The following is a 20,623-nucleotide window of genomic DNA, read 5'->3' on the forward strand; positions in this document are numbered from 1 at the left end:
TCTAAAGGATGAAAAGAATTCTATTAAATAGACATTACTTTTACTAATCCACCTCTTTTCTATAACCTGTGCAATTAGCAAATAAAATTTTTTATTGAAAGAAACACCAATTAAAAACATAGTACTTTCAAAATTCCAGTAACTCATAACACTATCATTATGGATAATCCCTCTTACATCAAATTTTTACTTAAGAAATGTAACAACGATTTTGAATGCATAAATAATTACTACCATAGGTAAGAACATTACAACTATATAGAATACTGCTTCAGCAATCAATATGTTCTATAACAAAGGTATTATATTTATTTAAATTAGTTCCAAAGCCACTACCAGTATTTGCAATGATCTAATTTAATCTTTAATATTATCAAAATCCCAATCAATTTGATTGGATTGCTCTGGAGCCTTAGTAGTAAGAAACAATCTGCTTCACTAACCTGACAAAACACCCTCAAAAAGAATAAAAATTAAAGATACACCTCTATGACTGTATGAACAAATAATTAATGGAACTAATGGAATATATCAAATAACTCTTTGAAGATGAATTAATATCACTTTATCCCCCTTCCAGTTACCAGGTAGTAGACACCTATTTATTTGCAATTCTTTTCAAGGTACTCAACACATTTTCTGATTTCAAGGAAAAGAAAGTGCCCAAAATTAAATTACAAGTAAACCATTGCAAGGATATGTTGCTGCTTCTTTTTCATGATTGTATGAATAGTTAATACATCATTTATTAGTTTCCTACTTACTAAATCCTTCCAAAACTGCATGCTTTAGTACAGTAATCCATAGTCCATTAATCTATTAATAGTATCTCACTACATTACATATAAGCATAAAAAACATCTGCTACATATTAAACAATGTAAATGCCATTTAATGTACATTTTAGGCTATCAGTAGTAGGATTAAGGGAGGATGATTTAAATTCCATTTATTATATGAAATCATTTTATTTGAACATAAGATTCAATCCCATTTCTAGGATTATGGAAAGTAGAAAGAAACATGTCAGAACTACATTCTTTGAGTAAAAAAGAAAACTATTCATGTATTTGGTTGAAAAAATATTGAAGGCAACTGACAACACCAATATTTTCATTATTAATTATTTAAAGTTCTTAAGTACATTGACAGTGACATGGCTTACTAGTCATGTATAAATATCTTAGACATGAAATATAACAGTAATAAAAATTTACTAGCCATAAAACATGACATTGTTACAATTCTGAAATAATTTGAGTTCAATCAACTATCCTCCTGACCACCAAATAACCTCCCTTTAGGAAATACATATTGCAGTTATATTTTTTAAAAATTACTCCACATTCTTAAATATTATTTTAATACCAGGAGATGCCCAGTATAGTCACACTGACTTCCAGTATTCTCACTTCTTCACACACCATATTTGCCACCAACATTGTTAACTAATAATTTTTCACATTAGAACTCAGAAAGGGACAATTGCTAATAGTATCTGTTAAGTTATATTCCACATAACTGAAACACCAGAATGGCATTATGGGTATGATACTGTGTTTCATCTTAGAATGCTCTTACAAAAAATGCAAAGGGTTGGCTCTTCATCATCTCCTAATGTCTCTTACTAATAACTTTATATTTGTATTTTGTTGTTTGCACAAATGTTAGTTTTGTGAACTGACACTTGAAGCAGATACCTGAGCCCATCAAATTTACCTTGCTTAAAAATCAGCGTAAAAATATTTAGTGAAACAATTTATGAACCAGCTAATTTGAGTTCCTAAGCTCTTCCCAAATGAAAGTATGCTTTTTTGATAAAATCATTTTAAAACTTTGCTTAGCAGTTATATTCTGCTCTGAGAGTTTACAAGCTTTCTGAGGGTACTTTTATACCTTGCCTAAGACAGTACAATCTGTTATAAATGGAATAGACACAATCTCCACATTCCAAATGTTATTTGGAAACTGATTATTTGGAATTTAGGTTCAGAGGTCTACCTTCAAAAGGCAATTTACCTCTCAACTGTAGAGAGAACTTTAGGCATTTGAAATGAACAATGGTATTACACTGAAAACAATAACTCTAAAACTTTTGAGAGCATGTGTGGTCCACCTTTCCCAAAACTCCCTTTTCTCTGTCAACACAACATAGACAGTGATTCATTGTAGTCCCCTTCTTTCCACAAGACTCCCCTTTCTTGGAAACTACAAGTTTAGACTACGTTTAACCCCAGTGTAAGACTAACCAGAAGGAAGCAGTTACTTATAACCGTTTTTTTCTGTTTTGCTAGACTGTGAACTCCTTAAAACCTTAGTAATTCCAGAACCTACAGGGCTTAGCACATACTTTGCTGAATGAAGGAAAACACAAGGTACCTCGAGTGCTTTAAAAATACATACTCTATAATCCCTTACGTCAAGTAGATCTTAAATGAGTATGGGGAAGATAAAATAAGCCTTAAAATTGCTCTTATGTCAGGCATAATATAAAGAAGTGTAGTCTCAAGCGTTATACTTGCTTCACTGGTGAGAGTACCTAACCCTACTTCATTCATTCACTCATTCATCCAAAATTGTTTACAGAACCCCTACATGGTGCATTGTGAGGTGAGAGATACAAAAGTAGAACTATGATATACAAAGTCTATAGTTAGAGCTCATAGTTACTAGGGTAATGATTCCACTGAGAACTAGACGCTGACATTTTAGGGAATAATAGAGCAACATACAAAGGGAAGCCTCCCTGTAGAAAACTATTTTGCAAAAAAAACATGTGAAATTCTGCTTTAAATCTAAGGAAGGAGCCACAAACCCTAAGTCATTCTTTTTCTCATCTCTCTGTACTTTAGGATACAAAGGTATCCTTGGTGAACTACGGAAAACTTTAGTGACTGCGAAGGTTCTCTGTAGAGCTTATGAGTGTGCATGGGAATTCTAACGCAAAGTCAAACGTTCCTTCCCTACTATTCAAATAAAAAAATTGTTTTCAGACTTCTTTTTGCAAAATGTAGTAAACATGCCTTTCAAATATATGCAAAGAGAATTTTTATTGTCATTAATAATGTTAAACAAAATCAAGTGTAACACTGAATTCTGCATTTCTCAATATGGCCATGTCCAAATCAATTGGATTTTTAAGATTTTCCAAGTTATTTTTTTTTTAAGTCAAGGATCATTCTTCTGTATTCATTTCCCCTCATTCTAACTTACTCTAAAGTATCTTATTAAACAGAATAAAACTCTAATAGACTTAAATTTTCAGTATTTGTCTAATTTGTATTTTACTTTTTAGCATGTATTAAATACCATTATAAGCTAGGAAAAGAATTGGATAAAAATGAGTCGTTACTCAATCTAAATGAAGTCTTACCTTCTGGTTTGTTGTTTTTTCTCTTCAGCCATTTTTCTACTGTCTCAGCACTAACACTTTCAGATACAAATTCATCTAATACCTGGGGGTGAAGAGAAAGATATGCCTTCACTTTTTCATCTGTCAAACCTGTAAAAAAATGAAAAGAATAAATTTACCTATATGACATATTCATATACATGAAAGATGTAATAATGACAAAATTATGCTGAGTAATTTACAACATTATAAAAATAAAAAGTTAGAATTTTAACAATTTTATATACTATATGTCACATCATGCCATATATCTGTTTTCCCAAAGTAAATTTCAATGTTAGGTTAGAACCCATGCTGTGAACCAGTGTTATACAATTTGGCTTTGTAAAATATTTAGAAGTAGTTATCAGAGATTTAATACTTAAAGCAAGTGAAACTCGAGCAATAGCAGAAGACAGGAAAATCTAGGACTGGTACATTATAGGTGCTAAAAAAAACTTTAATGAATAAATGAATAAATTATCTTTTCTTGTAACACACCACAAGTTCTCTTTTTCCTCAGGGGCACTGAGCCCAATGATTTAACTAATGTTTAATCCAGAACAATTTTGAAATTTGTTCACTGATCTCCTATGTATGTAATCACCTTCACTGGAATCATTTTCAAAGTTTAATAATAACTGTTGGATGTACATAGGATTTTCAAAGAAAGTACTTTTACATTTTCATGGATAATGTATAAAATTATGTTTTGAAATTGTTGCTTCATATTGGTATGTCATTACATTTAACAACCCCATATGACAAACAAGTGATGAATAATTATTGCTCAGTGATGGTAATTACTTATCCCAGTTGGCATTACTGTATCCTCCCTATGAATTCTTTCAATAAAACTACTCTCCTTGGGGATGGTTAGGTGAAAAAGGCAACAGAATATTGTACTTCAAGATGCAGAAAAGAAGAAAAGGAAGCATATATCTTGATGACTCCAAGGAGTGGGCTGCATGTTTCACAAACAGACAAGGCACAGAATTCATAAGTGTTAATTAATTCTGCTGGGAACTAAAGCCACAACTGTTATGATTCTGAAACAGAATGCTATAATTGAGAAGGAAAATGATTTCTTTCAATGAAATAAGTATTTAAACAGTCAATTTAAACTTATACATAATATAGCTGTATTAGAGAAAAGAAATATGAGACCCCTCTCTACATTCACAAGCAAAAGAGACCCAGTGGTGTAAAATTCAATTTAAGAAATTCTTCAAGGTGCAAAAGATAAGTGCCTTATTAAAGTAGTATTAAATGAGTGCTCTCCTGACAGAGCAAGTTATAATCCCCAGATACAAAACGCACAGAATATTTAAGTTGACAGCATCCTTCATCATCAAGAAAACAGACAATTTTATTTCATACTTCTTTATGCCCTCCACACGTGAACATAGTGGAATCCTGAAAACGGCCCTGACGGTTAAGCTTGTGTGTTAACTTGGCTAGGTTATGATGTCCAATCATTTGATCAGGCAAGCATTGGCCTGATTGTTACTTGGAGGATAACTGGTGAACCTGAATATTCAGTAAGTTGAGTCCATCTATGGCTGATGACTTCTAAAATCAACTAAGATTAACTTCAACAATGAGTGAAGTCTTATCCAATCTACCAAAGGTTTTTAAAAAGTGACGATCTCAGCAGACAGAAGGAGGAATTTCCATCTCTACTTCAGCCAGCCCTCCCATTCCTTTTATGTCACAATAATTGTCCTATCTTTCTAACTGCTTTTTACTACCTTCTTGCTGCTCTTTACTTCTGCTTTCTCTTCAACAATTCATGAGACACCAAAATCCGAATCATCAACATTAATATATTTTTTTTATCTCCTGTACTACATCCCAACCAATTCCTGGGAATTGTGCCTTAAATATTCTTTCATCACTTCAAGCTCCATCTTGAGTCAAAACTAAATGAGTCATCTCCTTCTCACTTTATCCAACCGAGATTTTAGGTCTCAATTTTCTTTTTTCTGTTACTATTACTCTCCATTTCTCAGGAATCCAGTCATCTTTGACTCATATCTCCCTTGTTCTCTCATTTCATCATAGTGTAGTATCATACAAGGCCTATTTGCTACTGGTATGACTTTCTCTTTCCAACTACTTCTGTCTCCATAATAAAGGAGGCCTGCATCACTATTTGGTAAGTTAGTCTATTATCTTCCAACCTTCAATCCACTTCTTTTTGGTTCTGCCAACATTTATTAAGCATAGAGCCACTGAGAAAACACTGTGTCAGTAAGTAAAGACACAAGAGTGAATTGAACATAGCCGCTGTCCTCAAAGAGCTCACATTTTTGCTAAAATCATTCAAATTGCAATGCAACTTGGTCCGTATCATAAAAGACAAGCTACAGTATAAGAACACAGCAAATAAAGACAAATAACTTTGCTTAGATGTTCGAGATGGATTTTTCAAGATGGTTACATTTCAGCTAGATCTTAAAAGACAAGTAGAAGCTTTCCAAGGGAAGGTAAGAAGATGGAATCTGGGACAAGAAAATACCATGTACTTCAGAAGACACTGAAGGAATACAATCCTGGCCTGAGAAAAGTGTCAGCTGAAAAGCCTGGGTAAGATTATGGAAGAAAAAATAGGTATACACAGATCTCCCCTCAGCTCCGTTTTAGTCACTGCCCTCATTCTCTCCTTCCCTCATTAACATAATCTGCTTCCTCACTGTGCTCCTGGCCAGTCCATTTCCAAATTGTCTTTCCTAAAATAGGCGCCTGACCTCTCCCTTTTCCTACCCTCAATCAAATGTACTTGTCTAATTGCATCAAGTTCTTCTCCCTAAAGTACTAATAATGAGAGTTACACACAGCTAATGCAAGCTAAATACACCTACACTGGATTAGTCACTTAAATTTCAAAAAAACACTTCAGGGGACAGAAAAACTTAACATAAAGAATTAGTACTAAAAGTGGAGGAAAAATGCAGGAGGTCTGCAGAGAATCCAGCCCAAAAATATAGCTTCTGGGTTTACACTTGATCCTCCCTAAAAGACACTTATAAAATAGCAATAAAAGACAGTTTGTATTTGTGGTAAACTATTTGTGTAAAATACATATTAGTAAAAAGGCAATCCAAAATATGAAGGTATCCTAAAATCCAATTATAAAGCAGAGTACATATACAGAGTAATAAGATAAAAACCCATATTCTCAATCACTTCTACATGGCAGTAGCTGAAATTTCCATCAACCAATATGAGAAAGTAATTTGTTGATATTTGGACACTTTTAACAAATGTATTACCTTACACAGTCAAAACCTCACTATTGACTTCCATTTCTGTCCATGACTGAATAAAAGGAACTGGATTTACCTTACTTGCTGAAGCAATGTAAAAGAAAAGACTGACATACCAAATAATGCTTTCTAGACATTGGACAACAGCAGAGGACATTGATTTCTGAGAGATGGGAAACAAACACTAGGTATACCATACTCTCAGCTCACTGCCTGAATAGTTATCAGTTTACAGAACACAGAGACCAACCCAAAAAGAGCTCAACCATTTCCCTGAGATAAAGAGACAGAGTTGAGAACTTGAAGAGTCCAAGGCAGCTAAATTTGCAAGGCAGAGTAATGGAGAGTTTGAATTTGCAAGGAGTGGAGAGAGCTGCAGAGCAAGCACTCTGGATAACTGAAGACGATCCCTCTCAAAGCTGAGTAAGGCTTGAGTGCAGACAGGTGAGGAAATAATGCAAGGCATGGGCAAGGACCACCAGAAAGAAGATGGCAGGAAAATACCCAGAGATCTTTTAAAGACGGGGAATAGTACAGTCTCCACGAAATGGAGAGGAGTAAACCTCAGAAAACAGGGCATGGAGTAGAAAAGACAGAAAGGTATTAGTTCATTAATGGGGGAAAACTAACTCTAGACTAAGCACTGCTGCTGTTTAAAAACCTAAGAGCAAATCTCAAAAGGTTCACACTATCTCCCAGTAACTTAAGTGCTATACAGAGAAATCTCAGAAATATTCACCAGTATCCAATCCCCAATAAGGTAACATTCTTAGTATCTGGCATCCAATACAAAAATTACCAGACAAGCAGGAAATCAAGAAAATATATTACCTGAAGAGAAAATCAGTCAATTAAAAGTACTTAAATAATAGCAACACAAATAACAGCTTTCATAGACAAAGACCCTAAAACACTTAGTGTAACCATATTCTGTATGTTCTAAAAAAGTAGAGAAAAGCACAAACATGATAAGACCAGCAATATATTAAAAGGCACATACACAAACAAAATTCTGGTTTCAATTCCAACAAAAAGAACTTTTGGGTTATCACTCCCATTGTAACAAGAGAAAGCTGAAAAAAAAATTGAAAATCAACAATTTCCTTTGGAACCACTGAAATCTGAACATACACATCCAAGATACTTGAGAAACTCCAAACAAGATAAACCCAAGAGACCCACACTATACTATGTTATAATCAAACTGTTGAATACCAAAGAAAGAGAGAATTCCTAAAGCCACAAGGGAGAAGCAAGCTGTCATGTACATGGGAGTCTCGATAAGAATTAAGTGCCAATTACTCATCACAAACCATGAAAGCAAGAAGGCAGTGGGCAGAAATATTTTAAAGTGCTGGAAGCAAAAAACTGTCTATCAAGAATTCTGTATCTGGCAAAAATGGATTTCAAAATTGAGGAAGATACTAAGATATTCCCAGATAAACAGAAAGTTAGATACTTCATTGCCACTAGACTGGCCCTAAAAGAAATGCTAAAAGAATTCTATAGGTTGAAAGAAAAGGATACTAAACTATTGACTGAAGCCCAAATGAAGAAATACATATCTCTGGTAAAGAAAATGATATGGGTAAATATAAATAACAGCAGTATCATATTTTTTTTAATTTTTAACTTACTTTTTGCCTCTTACATGAAGTTAAAAGTAGGTTTACTTCTTTTATTTTCTTAAAAAAAGACAAATGCACAAAATGTAATGATAAATCAATCATATTAATTCATACTGTATAAATACATAATTTGTGACAAGAACTATGTAAAAGTAGGGCGAAGGAGGGGTATAAGAATATACTGTATCTATACTGTTGAAGTTAAGTTAGTATCAAAGTAAATGTGATTGTTAGAGATTAGCAGGTTAATTAGGGCTCCACAGTAAGTAAAAGAAAATATCAGGGAATACACGTACTTACAGAGACAGAAAGTAGAGTACAGGATATGGGTGGGGGGCGGATAAGGAATTAATGCAAAATGAGTGGAGGGTTTCTGTTTGGGTGAATGAAAAGTTCTAGTAATGGGTGCTGACGCGGGTACTGGAACATCGTGAATGTGAATGATCCCCTGAATGGCATCCTAAGGTAGGGTTAGGATGGGAAGATTTATGCTGTATACTTGTTTTCACAACTGAGAATTAAAGGAAAAAGGAAGAGAAACTAAAGAGATACTGACAATTAAGCACAATACTAAGTGGGATCTAAGAACGGAGGAAAAAAGGCTCACAAGTACTACTGGTGCATAAGAAAGCAACGGAATATAGAATGCAAGCTTGACATCAATGTTAAATTTCTTGAGCTTGATAGCCGCACTTAAGGTGATGACCTAAGTCAATAAGCTCGGGGAACTGCCCATGGAAGTATTATATTTTAATGGAGAATGTAGGACGTGTGCAATCTGCTCCCAGATGTTCAGATGACAGATAGATAGGTGACAGGCAGACAGGCAGACAGACAGACAGACAGACAGCTAGATAGTATTAGATAGGTAGGTATACAGATGGGTAAATCTTAATGTATGCACATTTTTGCAAAAATCACTTGAAATCATTAGGAGATCAAAGGATGGCGTACAGAATATGCCAAAACAATCTAACTGCATTACCAATGTATGAAAGAACACCACTGAAGGTGGTGGCGCAAAGGGTGCTACCTTAGTAACTCAGGAAATGAGTGGAATTGATAAAACTAAAGGCAAAAACAACTACATAAAGACTACACAGTAGTTGGTTGTTTCTCCCAGGAGTAAAGTTTATCAAATCTGGTACCACCAAACACGTATACTGGAACTGAACATTTACATAAATGGAAGACAGGTGGTTTGAACCAGGTTTCTCAATGGTGGAGTGGGCAGTTCCAGAAAGAATTATAGCCCAAAATATAAATAAATATCCATCAGTCCATGCTGACATAAATAAGTGGTTAAATAAATGTAGAAGAACAGACAAATCTCCCATGTAGAAGAATTCCGAATACTTTACATAGGAACTCCCTTCTAATCATGAGAAAATCATCAAATACCCAATGAGAGACATTTTTCAAAACACCAACCAGTACGTTTCAAAATAGTACTCATCAAAGCCAAGAAAAGGTTGAGAAGCTGTGAAAGTGAAGTCTAAGGAGAAAATATTATATGTAATATGGTATCCTGGGGCAGAAAATGGACCTTGGGTAAAAACTGAATAAAGTGTGTACTTAGGTAATAATAATGTACCAATATCAGTTCATTGATTTAACAAATATAATAATGTTTGATGCTAATAATAGGAGAAACTAGATATGGAATTCTTTGTATCTAATTTGACAGTTACTCTGTAAATCTAAAACTGTTCTAAAATTTTAAAATTACTTAAAAATACAAATCAACATTTTGATAAATTGAACTTCATCAAAATTAAAAACTTTTGTGCATCAAAGAACATTATCTAGAAAAGGAAAAGACAACATACAAATTGGGACAAAATATTTACAAATCATGTATCTTATAAGAACATAATATCAGGAATATATAAAAAACAGCTACAGCTCAACAACATAAAGACAAACAACTCAGTCAAGACATGGGCAAAGGATTGGGATAGACATTTCTCCAAAGAAGATATACAAGCAGCCAAAAATCAAAGGGAAAGATGCTCAATGTCATTTGCCATTAGGGAAATGCAAATCAAAACCACAAAGAGGTACCACGTCATAACCACTAGGATGGCTATAATACAAAAATAAAAGTGGAAATTAACAGTGTTACTAAGGATATAGTGAAATTAATAAGTTACTATTGGGAATGTAAAAGAAAATGATTCAGCTACTGTGAAAAAGAGTTAGTGGTCCACTAAATAGTTAAACTTTGACTGAGAGATTCTACTACCAAATATATACCCAAAAGAAAGGAAAACTGATACCCAAATATATATAAATGTACACATGATCACCATGGCACTATTCACAACAGGCAAAAGGACACAATCCAAATGTCCATCAACAGATGAATGAATAAATAAAACATGGTATAACCACACAATGGGATATTATTCAGTAATAGAAAAGAACAAAGTACTTATACTTGCTATAATGTAGCTGAACATCAAAAACATTTTACTCATTGAAAGAAACCAGATACAAAAAGCCACATATTTTATGATTCCACTTATATGTAACACCCAGAATATGTAATTCCATAGAGACAAAAAAAAAAAAAAAACAGATTAGTAGTTGCTAAGGCGTAGAAGAAGAGGGAATGGGATCAATTACTTGATGACTGTTGAGTTTCCTGACAGGGTGATGAAAATATTTTGGAAAGAGAGGTGGTGATTGCACAACATTGTGAATGCACCAACTGTCACTGAATTGTTCACTTTAAAATGGTCAATTTTATATTATGTGAATTTCACCACGATAAAAATCTTTTTTCAAAAAAAAAAGGCAAATTAATGACTTTTTCAACATTCAGTACCTGAAAGAATTCATCACTAGCAAACTTCAACTACAAAAATAATTTACAAGAAGGCTTTCAAGCCAAAGGAAAATGTAACCAGGTAAAAACCTGAATTTCAATAAAAAAAGTTTGAAGAGCACTAAACATGATAAATATGTTGATTATTTTAAAATTTGTATAATTATTACTTATTTTAAAATCTCTTTAAAAGATAATTGGGGAAGCAGATGTGGCTCATGCTACTGGGTTCCCACCTACCACATGGGAGGTTCCTGGTTCGGTACCCTGTGCCTCCTAAAGAAGACAGCAAGCTGGCACTATGGGCATGCAACAAGATGACACAACAAGAGACATGAAGAAAAACATAATGAGAGACACAATAAATCAAGCTGCAGAGGTGGCTCAAGCAATTAGGTGCCTCCCTCCCACACTGGTGGTCCAGGGTTTGGTTCCTGGTGCCTCCTAAAAAAACAAGGAAGATGAAGAGACACAGCAAATACAAACAATGAGAGGGTGAGAAGAAATAAATAAAATAAATCTTAAAAATAAAAGAATTGTTTAAAGCAAAAATAGTAAGATTGAGCTGCATAGTTTATAACATATGTATAAGATGTATGACAATATAAAGATCAGGAAAGTATAAAAGGGCATATATTATTGTAAGATTCTTAACACTATTCATGAAGTTGAATAAAATTACTATAAGGTAGACCATGATAAATTAAAGATGTAAACTATCTACCCCAAAGCAATCAATAAAATAGTTAATAATGTGATAGAGGAAATAAAACGGTATCATAAAAAATACTCAGGCCAAAAGAACATAGCAAAGGAAGAGTAGAATAAAAATGGACAGCATCAAAAGAAAACAAATAGCAAGGTGGTAGACTTAAACACTATCATATCAATTATCACATTAAATGTAAATAGTCCAAATATTCTGAATAAGAAATAATTGATGTACTCAGTAGAAAAGCAAGACCTAAATACATGTTGCCTTCAAGAAACTAACTTTCAATATAAAGACACAAATAAATGGAAAGTAAAATAGTGAAAAATGTATACCATACTAGCATTCATTTCAAAAATTTAAATCTGGAGTGGCTAAATTATGTTACACAGAGCACATTTCAAAGCAATGAATCTTACTAGGAGTGTAAAGAAATGCATTTTATAATGATAAAGGGTTCAATTCATCAAGAAAACAAATGCTTATACACATAGAAACAGTTTCAAAATACATGAAGCAAAAATTGACAGAACTTCAAGGATAAAGACAAATCCACAAATACAACTGGAGATTTCTACAATTTTCTCTCAAGAATTGATAAAGCAAGTAAGCGGAAAATCAGTAAGAATATAGAAAACTTGAACAACACTATTGACCAACTCTATCTAACAGGCATTTATAGACACTCCACTGAGTAACAGTTGAAAACATTTTTCCAAATGTACACGGAACACATTTACCCAACTAGACCTCATTCTGAGCCATAAACAAGTTTAAATTTAAAAGAATTCAAGTCATACACAGTATGATTTCAGACAGCAATAGAATTGAATACAATCACAGAAAACCTAAATAAATGGAGAGATAGTCTCTGTTATGGAGTGGATGACCAAAATGGTTTAGATATCAGTTCACTCAGATTGATTCATAGATCCAAAAGAATCCCAAATGAATCACAACAGGACTTTTCATAGAAATCAACAAGCTGGTGCTAAAATTTATACAAAAAGACAAAAGAACCTGAAGAACCAACACAATTATGAAAAGGTTGGATAAATTATATTACCTAATTTCAAGACTTACTTTAAAGCTATTGCAACATAAAGAGTACTGAAAAAAGAATAGACACCTAGTTCAATGGAATCGAATAGAGTCCAGAAAAAGAACTATACCCACATAGTCACAACTGACTTTTGAAAAGGTAGAAAGGCAATTCAATGGAGGGGAGTCTTTTCAATATATGATGCCTGAACAATTGGACATTCACATGCAAAAAAGTAACAACAACCAAAAAAATCAACCTATACTATACACCATGCATAAAAACTAAATCAGAATGGATCACAAACTTAAAACTATGAAAGTTCTATAAGGAGTAAATTTTTGTGGCCAGTGTTCAGAGAAAAAGTTCTTAGAAAAACTGCCAAAGCAGGATTGAAGAGGACTCTTGATTAGTTAAATTTCATCAGAATGAACAAAGTTAGCTCCTTGAAAGGCTTTCTTACTAAAATGAAAAGGTAAACCATGGATGGTAAGAAAATATTTTTAAAACACATTTCAGCCCAGGATTTGTATCTATAACATATAAAGAACTCTTATAACTCAGTATTTAGCAAACAAACCCTCCAAAACGATCAAAAGATTTGGATAGTTCACCAAAGAAAATGTATGGATAGTGAATAAGCCCATGAAAAGATGCTCAACTTCATTAGTCACTAGGCATTAGGGAAATACAAATTAATACCACAATGAGGGGAGCATGCTTCACATGTACAAGGTCCTGGGTTCAATTCCTGGTAACTTCTAAACACACACACACACACAATGAGATACATATCCACTAGAATGACTAAAATTTTTAAAAGTCTGAGCATACCAACCATTGGGAATAATATAAAGCAACTGGATTTTCAGAAACTGCTTGTGAGAGTGTAGAATGGTACAACCACTTTGGAAAACCACTTAACAGTTCCTTAAAAAGTCAAACATAAAAGACATCATGAACACAGCTACAGACACCTCTTTTGGTAAAAGAGAAACAAAAGTATATATTCATACAAAATTTGTGTATCAATGTTGACAGCACACCCTATTTGGAAGAGCCAAAATTTGGAAACAACCAAATGTCCATCAAAAGGAGAATGGGGGAAGCGGACTTGACCCAGTGGTTAGGGCGTCCATCTACCACATGGGAGGTCCGAGGTTCAAACCCCGGGCCTCCTTGACCTATGTGGAGCTGGCCCATGTGCAGTGCTGATGTGCACAAGGAGTGCCCTGCCACGCAGGCGTGTCCCCCGCGTAGGGGAGCCCCACGTGCAAGGAGTGCGCCCTGTAAGGAGAGCTCCCAGCACAAAAGAAAGTGCAGCCTGCCCAGGAATGGCACCACACACACAGAGAGCTGACACAAAATGACGCAACAAAAGAAACACAGATTTCTGTGCCGCTGACAACAACAGAAGCGGACAAAGGAACACACACTGAATGAACACAGAGAACAGACAACTGGGGTGGGGAAGGGGAGAGAAATAAATAAAACAAATCTTTAAAAAAAAAAAGAGAATGGATAAGCAATTGTGGTATTTCTATATAATGGAATACTATGCAGCAATAAAAAGGAATTAATTATTGATGCATGCAACAACATACATGGATCTCAAAGATAATTATTCTACGTGAAAGAAGCCAATCTAATTTTACTTATATAAAATTCTACAAAATACCAACCTATCTATTCTAATTTTACTTATATAAAATTCTACAAAATACCAACCTATCTATAGTGACAGAAACCTTAGTGGATATACAAGGATGGGCAGAATGGGGGGACTGGGGGGATGGATTATCAAGATCAAGGAACTTTTGGAGGTGGAAATACGTTCATTATCTTGATTACGGTAATGACAAATATTAAAACTCCTGAAACTATACACATAAAATATTTGTAACTGTACCTGAATAAAGCTGTAACTTTTTTTTCTAAATAAAAAAGCATAGCTTGGAGGGCATTCTCCAGGTTAAACATGTAGAGCAAAATGATAGGATTGTTCAGAATCAGCAATAGAAACAGAGAAAGCAGAATTTCTACAAGAAAGAGGCATCATCCAGTTTTGAAACTGGACGACTAGGGAAATGAGGGGTCTATAAAGAGAAACACAAACTGCAAAAAAAATATTTGGTTAAACAAAGCATTCAATTTTTAAAGGAGACTGTAAAAATATTTGATTGCCCTTTATCCGAACATGCCTATTTTGGCTTTTCAAACCATCTAAAAATATAGAACATTAATTCCATTCATATGACTGTTGTTTTTTATTTGGCCAGAAGAAAAATGGCTCACAAAGAAAATGAAATCACGCACCATATATATTCGATATTAAGTGCTTAGGTCGTGTTAATCTACTCATAAATTAGTTAGCTTGAAGTTCATGCTACATAAAATCACGTCTGAAAATGTAAGACAGGATTAAAATGAATTACATTGATAGTAAAATTACCCATAGTAATTTGGAAAAATAGCTACAATTTATAAAAGAAGCATAATTTATATGAGAATTTAATGATGGCAAAAATAATACTTTCCATCTTCAAAGCTAGATATTGTTTATGATTATTTTTCTACCTACTATTTAAAATATTTTAAATAGCGTATCACATATATTCTAAAGAATTTTCAGAATTTGTTGATTAGGAATGCAAAAATAATATTATTCTAAAGCAATAATGGCTAAAATATCAAGACAATCGTGGCCAAAGACCATTTATAGAAATTAAAACTATGTAGCATTTTTCAATATGTTTTTGCCAATGTAAATACTAGATGCCAAGATTTGGATTGATTTCATTTATTTTTTAAAAAGAAGTTCTTTACAAAGAGAATCAAAACAAGCATATAAATTTTGTTTTATCAACAATCCAGTACAGCTCTCCCAGCACCAAGTAATGTAACACTTGGCATATGAAAATATACTTAACAGAGATTAATCAACATCAGCCTTGATTAGTTTCTTTCAGAAAAAGCGTAAGTTTGCATTAAAGTAGCAAGTGTGCAAAAGGTGTGAGGCCCAGATGTACAGGATTTATTAAAAAGTTCAAGTAAGTATGTAGAAAAGAAAGGAAAACAGGCCAGTAAGTGCAGGAAAGATTAAAATTTACTATAAGAACTTTAAAGGAAAAGGAAAGAATAAGAATATAAGATTATTTATGAAAGAAGAGATAATATAATAAGAATATATTTGTGGATATACATGATAATGCAAAAGGCAGAATCTATTGAGAGAAATTTTTAAGAGCAAAAATGATACTAAATATGCTTCACTGACACTGTCATGACATTGTTTCTATAGACTGCTGAAAACGAATTATTTGAAGACGAATTATGTCATGCATGGGTTATGATCTCTAAGTAAACTTCTGCACTAAAGAAATCAATCAAATCCTGGTTTTCAGTATGTAGGAAAGACTGAGATAGAAATCGCAAATGATATCACATAATTTTATATCTCAAATGTTTCAAAAGATTTGACTATAAATTTTCTCCCCAAATTACCATTTACATTTCATGGAAAAAACTGTCTCTTTCAACGCAAGAAAAGTAGGGACAGGAATTACATCAAGGTAATTAAAAGTACAAAAGTTAGTATCCTCCTTCTACTTCTTAACATCTGTGAGACTAGACAAAGCACCTGAACTCTGTAAGCCTTGTTTCTTACTTGCATAATGAGGAAAATTGTAGTATCCATCTCAAGGATCATGATAATGATTCAATGAGATAATTCACTTAATGAATTTTTGCCTGATAATTTAATACTGGTACCAAAAACCCATTTTCATCTGTATGATACCACCCCTTGCATTGGTCCAGAAGCTCAAATCACAAGTTTATAAATTTTCATTTTTTTCACATTAACACTCCAAATTTTCTAAGGTTTCCATTTTTATTTTAGCATTTCCTGTATGCTCACCTTGCTTAGCAATCAAGAGAATATACCCCATTTTTTTTCCTAATATTTTGTCCAGTTTTACTTCCTACTGAAATGGGTTTTGCAAGACGCCTTTGAGCCAAGACAGGACCAATCCAGAATAGGATGTTCAAATATGAATCATCCATACACTTGGGCAACAGCAAACATATCACTAATGAAATCATTCTTTTCTTCCTTTGTTTTTGTCCGCTGTTTGTTTAATGTTTCCATAGTTCTCATAGCCTGTACATTTTGTTTAGGGCCATAAAGGACCTGGTTAGAGTTTCTTTGAGAACAAACCCAACGCAAAGAGTGGGGCCAGACCAGAAAGATGTGATTAGCACACACTAACAGCCAATGATGAAAATTTTGCCACCAATAAGACACACTGATAATACTACAAATAAATAGTAATATAAACCTTTATTCCAAGATAACATGTATATTTGCACTAGTAATTGTTTTAAAATTTCATTTCTGCTAATAAACTACATTCTCTCATCTATATTTAACAGAAATGCAAACAGATTACAAGACTAATTAAGCTGCTTTTCATCTTTATTCCATTTTTCAATATCTGGCAGGGTGCTAATAAGCAGGGGCTGGTTTAAACTTATAAATGAGAGAAGGGAAGGGCAAGGATAATGAAGTACTACGTGTTGAGACTAAGTTAGGGAGAGCTGGGTGACTTTCTTTAATTTTCGCAAGATGCCCAAGGAAAATGTCATGATGGATTACAATCTAAAGAAATCAAAAAGTTAAAAAAAAAAACAACAGAGTGGTACATGCAATGACTAGCTTTAACATTAAACTTGAAGATGTATGACAAAGGGCATAAATAAAGATTGGTAAGTATTTTAGCAAAGACAATTGCTTCTATGGTCAGAACCACCCTGAGTAACTCTATTCTTACCTATTTTTAAAGAAAATAGATGGCAGAGATAACTGATAGAAGATAATAGATACAGATTAGATAGATAGATAGATAGATAGATAGATAGATAGATAGATAGATAGATAGATAGATAGATAGATAGATAGATAGACAGACAGACAGAAATAGATAGCTGACAAATAGAAATACAGAGATAGTGGCACAGCAATATTTTCTTCAAAATTTACTTTAGGGACCACAGAGTCATAATGAAAAGGACTAGCACTGTTTGAATTTTCATGCAAGGTGATGCAAAATATAAGTAACAATGTACGAATTTCATCAGTGACTACATTTTTCATATGTATATTTTTTAAATCTAATACGATCAAGGCTACTTTCTTCTGTCTTAGAAATGCTACAAGTTTCTAATAGGATTTAGTAGTACATTATCCCTTTGGTTTTTGCTCTTGGCAGCTCACAAACTCAGCTTTCCATTTCAGATCATGATTACATATTTTATTTCTATAACTGTGTGTGTATATAAATTTAAACTTTTTCTACTACCAGGCAGAAGAATATAAAGGGCCCTCCATGTAACCAACACCCAATTCGACAATCACTAACTCACAGGCAATATTTTCCATCTGTATCCCACTACTTGGTGCTCTTATTATTCTGAAGCAAATCCAAACATTCCAATACATTCATACATTTCAATACGTATGTCTAAAAGAGAACTCTCTTACCGCAAATGCTATTATCACATATACCAAGAAATTGAGAATTATTTTAAATACCACAGATCCAGGCATCGTTCCAATTTCTAATTGTCTCCATTTTCTTTTTTACAGATTGCTTGTCTATATCCGGACCTAGATAGGGTCCACATGTTGTAGTTGCGTGGTGTTTCTTGTAAATTTCTTTTTGGTATCAGTTCCCCCTCCATCTCTTGTTTTCTGCCATTATAATTCATTAGTAAAGAAACCGGGTCTTTTGTCCTGTATTTTTCCAGTCTGGATTTTCCCCGATTTTATCCCTGTGGTGCTGTTTAACATGTTCCTCTGACCTCTGCATTTCCTGAAAACTGTAATTCGATCTACAGGGCTGAACAGACTGAGTTCAATTTGGGGGAAGCAATTTGTGTAAGTGGTAGTGTTTTCTTCTGCCAGAAAGTTCATACCATCTGGCTGTCTCTCTTTGGGTGACATTAGCAGCATCGATGATCCTACAGTTTTAATTTATTAAGGTTTGACAAATGGCGAGTCTTCTAATTCTATCATTCTTTCTTCATTTAGTAGCTGAAATAATTTAAAGAAAAACTATTTGATTACCCGGGGGGAGCAGTTCATATAGTTAAGACAGGATAAATGTTTAATTTGTTTCCTGTTATTTATCAGTTTTCAAAATAACGTGTTGGTTCAATAGCATTCTCCTGTGGGTAAACAACTACGAAAAATGATTATCGCTATGAAGTCAGAGATCTGAAAAAAGTTGATCTGTTTCCTCCAGTGTAATTATTAATTGGATTGGAGCACGCACTGTCCCATCTTTTGAAAGTGGAGGAAGACTCTTCAAGTTGGTTCTCAAGTAATTTTTACAAGAGTCTAGTAGTTCTTGACACCTTATGTACAATCCGTTATGACAAGATATTCCAGGCTCATCTTGTATATTTCCTGCCTTAGAAATATGGATTCAAACATTTTTCTTTAGGCTCCCTGGCTCCTTTTACTAAGAAGTGGTTTTTCAATTCCAGGAATGATGAAATTCGATGAATTTCCATACTTATTCATTCATGTGATTTTTTTTAACACAGTACCCACAGAATAATATATGCTTGCTGTAAACATATAAGCTGTAATTTTGTTCTTTAGCATGTATCTCACTAGAAATATACAAACTACTTTGTCCTTTGGAATATTCTTCTCTCTGTGGTTACGCTATCAACTGGACAATCACTTAGGTTCACACTTCAGATATTTTGTTTTTGGGTTTTTTTTTTTGGTCTTTTTTTTTTTAGGAAGTACCAGAGATTGAACCCAGGACCTCACACATGGGAAACAGGCTCTCAACAACTTAGGTACACCCACTTCCCAGACAAAATTTTTAACGTGTCTTTATGGCAAACTTATTCTAACGAGTATCTTTATACTACAGCATTTTCATTTCTGCAGTCATACCATCGTAATATCCACAGAAAATTATTTTAGAAAATTACTTTCAGGTCAGAGGCTAAAGCACTATTGTTTGTTTGGCTCACTCTGAGGAATATTTTTAAATTAATAATCACAGTTATGAAAGAATCTATTATTAGAAATAGAAAGAAGGGTGATTTTTTTCAAGTACTAACTCAACCATCAAAATTCGTGGAGAAAAATCCTAACACCATGTCCGTGTTCTTTGAAAGAACCAGTCAAAACATTGAGCAAGAGTCAGTCACACTTCTTTCCCCTTACACAAGAACTCTGCTTCCCAAGCACCCAAATTCACAGTGGCCTTAATGTTACAAAGTCCAAGTCTTCTTTGACATAAAAAAATCCTTTCCTCCCAAACTAGGAGTCTTAGCATCAAGTCCCTTGCCCCTCCCTGTAAATAACCTTAGCTAGATCTGAAGAAATTTTATTTTATAACATTCTAAGGTATACATAACTAATAATATTTTATCCCATTTATCAAAATTGTCTCAGTTTCATCATTTCCTCTCTACTTAGTCCTGGTGTGGGCAGTAAGTACATTATTTTCAGATTCTTAAAGTCTTAGGTCATTGGTAAGATAGATTTTGACCAAAATAAAAAAAGAATTATGCTGCATGTTATTAAATATTGTACTATAATGTAATAGTTGAATTGTCAGAGAACAGCCTGAACCATGAGGGGGCTGAAATGCACATCATATGAGCAATAGGTGAATGACTACAAATGTTTCGTTTGAAGAACACAAGATTTTTGGTGAACATTA

The 20,623-nt window shown here is 33.7% G+C and overlaps 1 protein-coding gene across 7 annotated transcripts in view; it reads right to left on the reverse strand.

The window, feature by feature from the left end:
- PDE10A (phosphodiesterase 10A) overlaps positions 1 to 20,623 on the reverse strand; it is a 763,936-nt gene that overhangs the window by 189,168 nt on the left and 554,145 nt on the right. For all 7 annotated transcript variants that reach the window (XM_004465920.5, XM_058289686.2, XM_071212528.1 and 4 more), the window contains one exon: positions 3,374 to 3,502. In XM_004465920.5, the coding sequence (XP_004465977.2) occupies positions 3,374 to 3,502 (129 nt within the window). The remainder of the gene's footprint in view (positions 1 to 3,373; positions 3,503 to 20,623) is intronic.

This window comes from Dasypus novemcinctus, chromosome 28 (genome assembly GCF_030445035.2).
Source record: "Dasypus novemcinctus isolate mDasNov1 chromosome 28, mDasNov1.1.hap2, whole genome shotgun sequence".
In the NCBI taxonomy this organism is placed as follows: domain Eukaryota; kingdom Metazoa; phylum Chordata; class Mammalia; order Cingulata; family Dasypodidae; genus Dasypus; species Dasypus novemcinctus.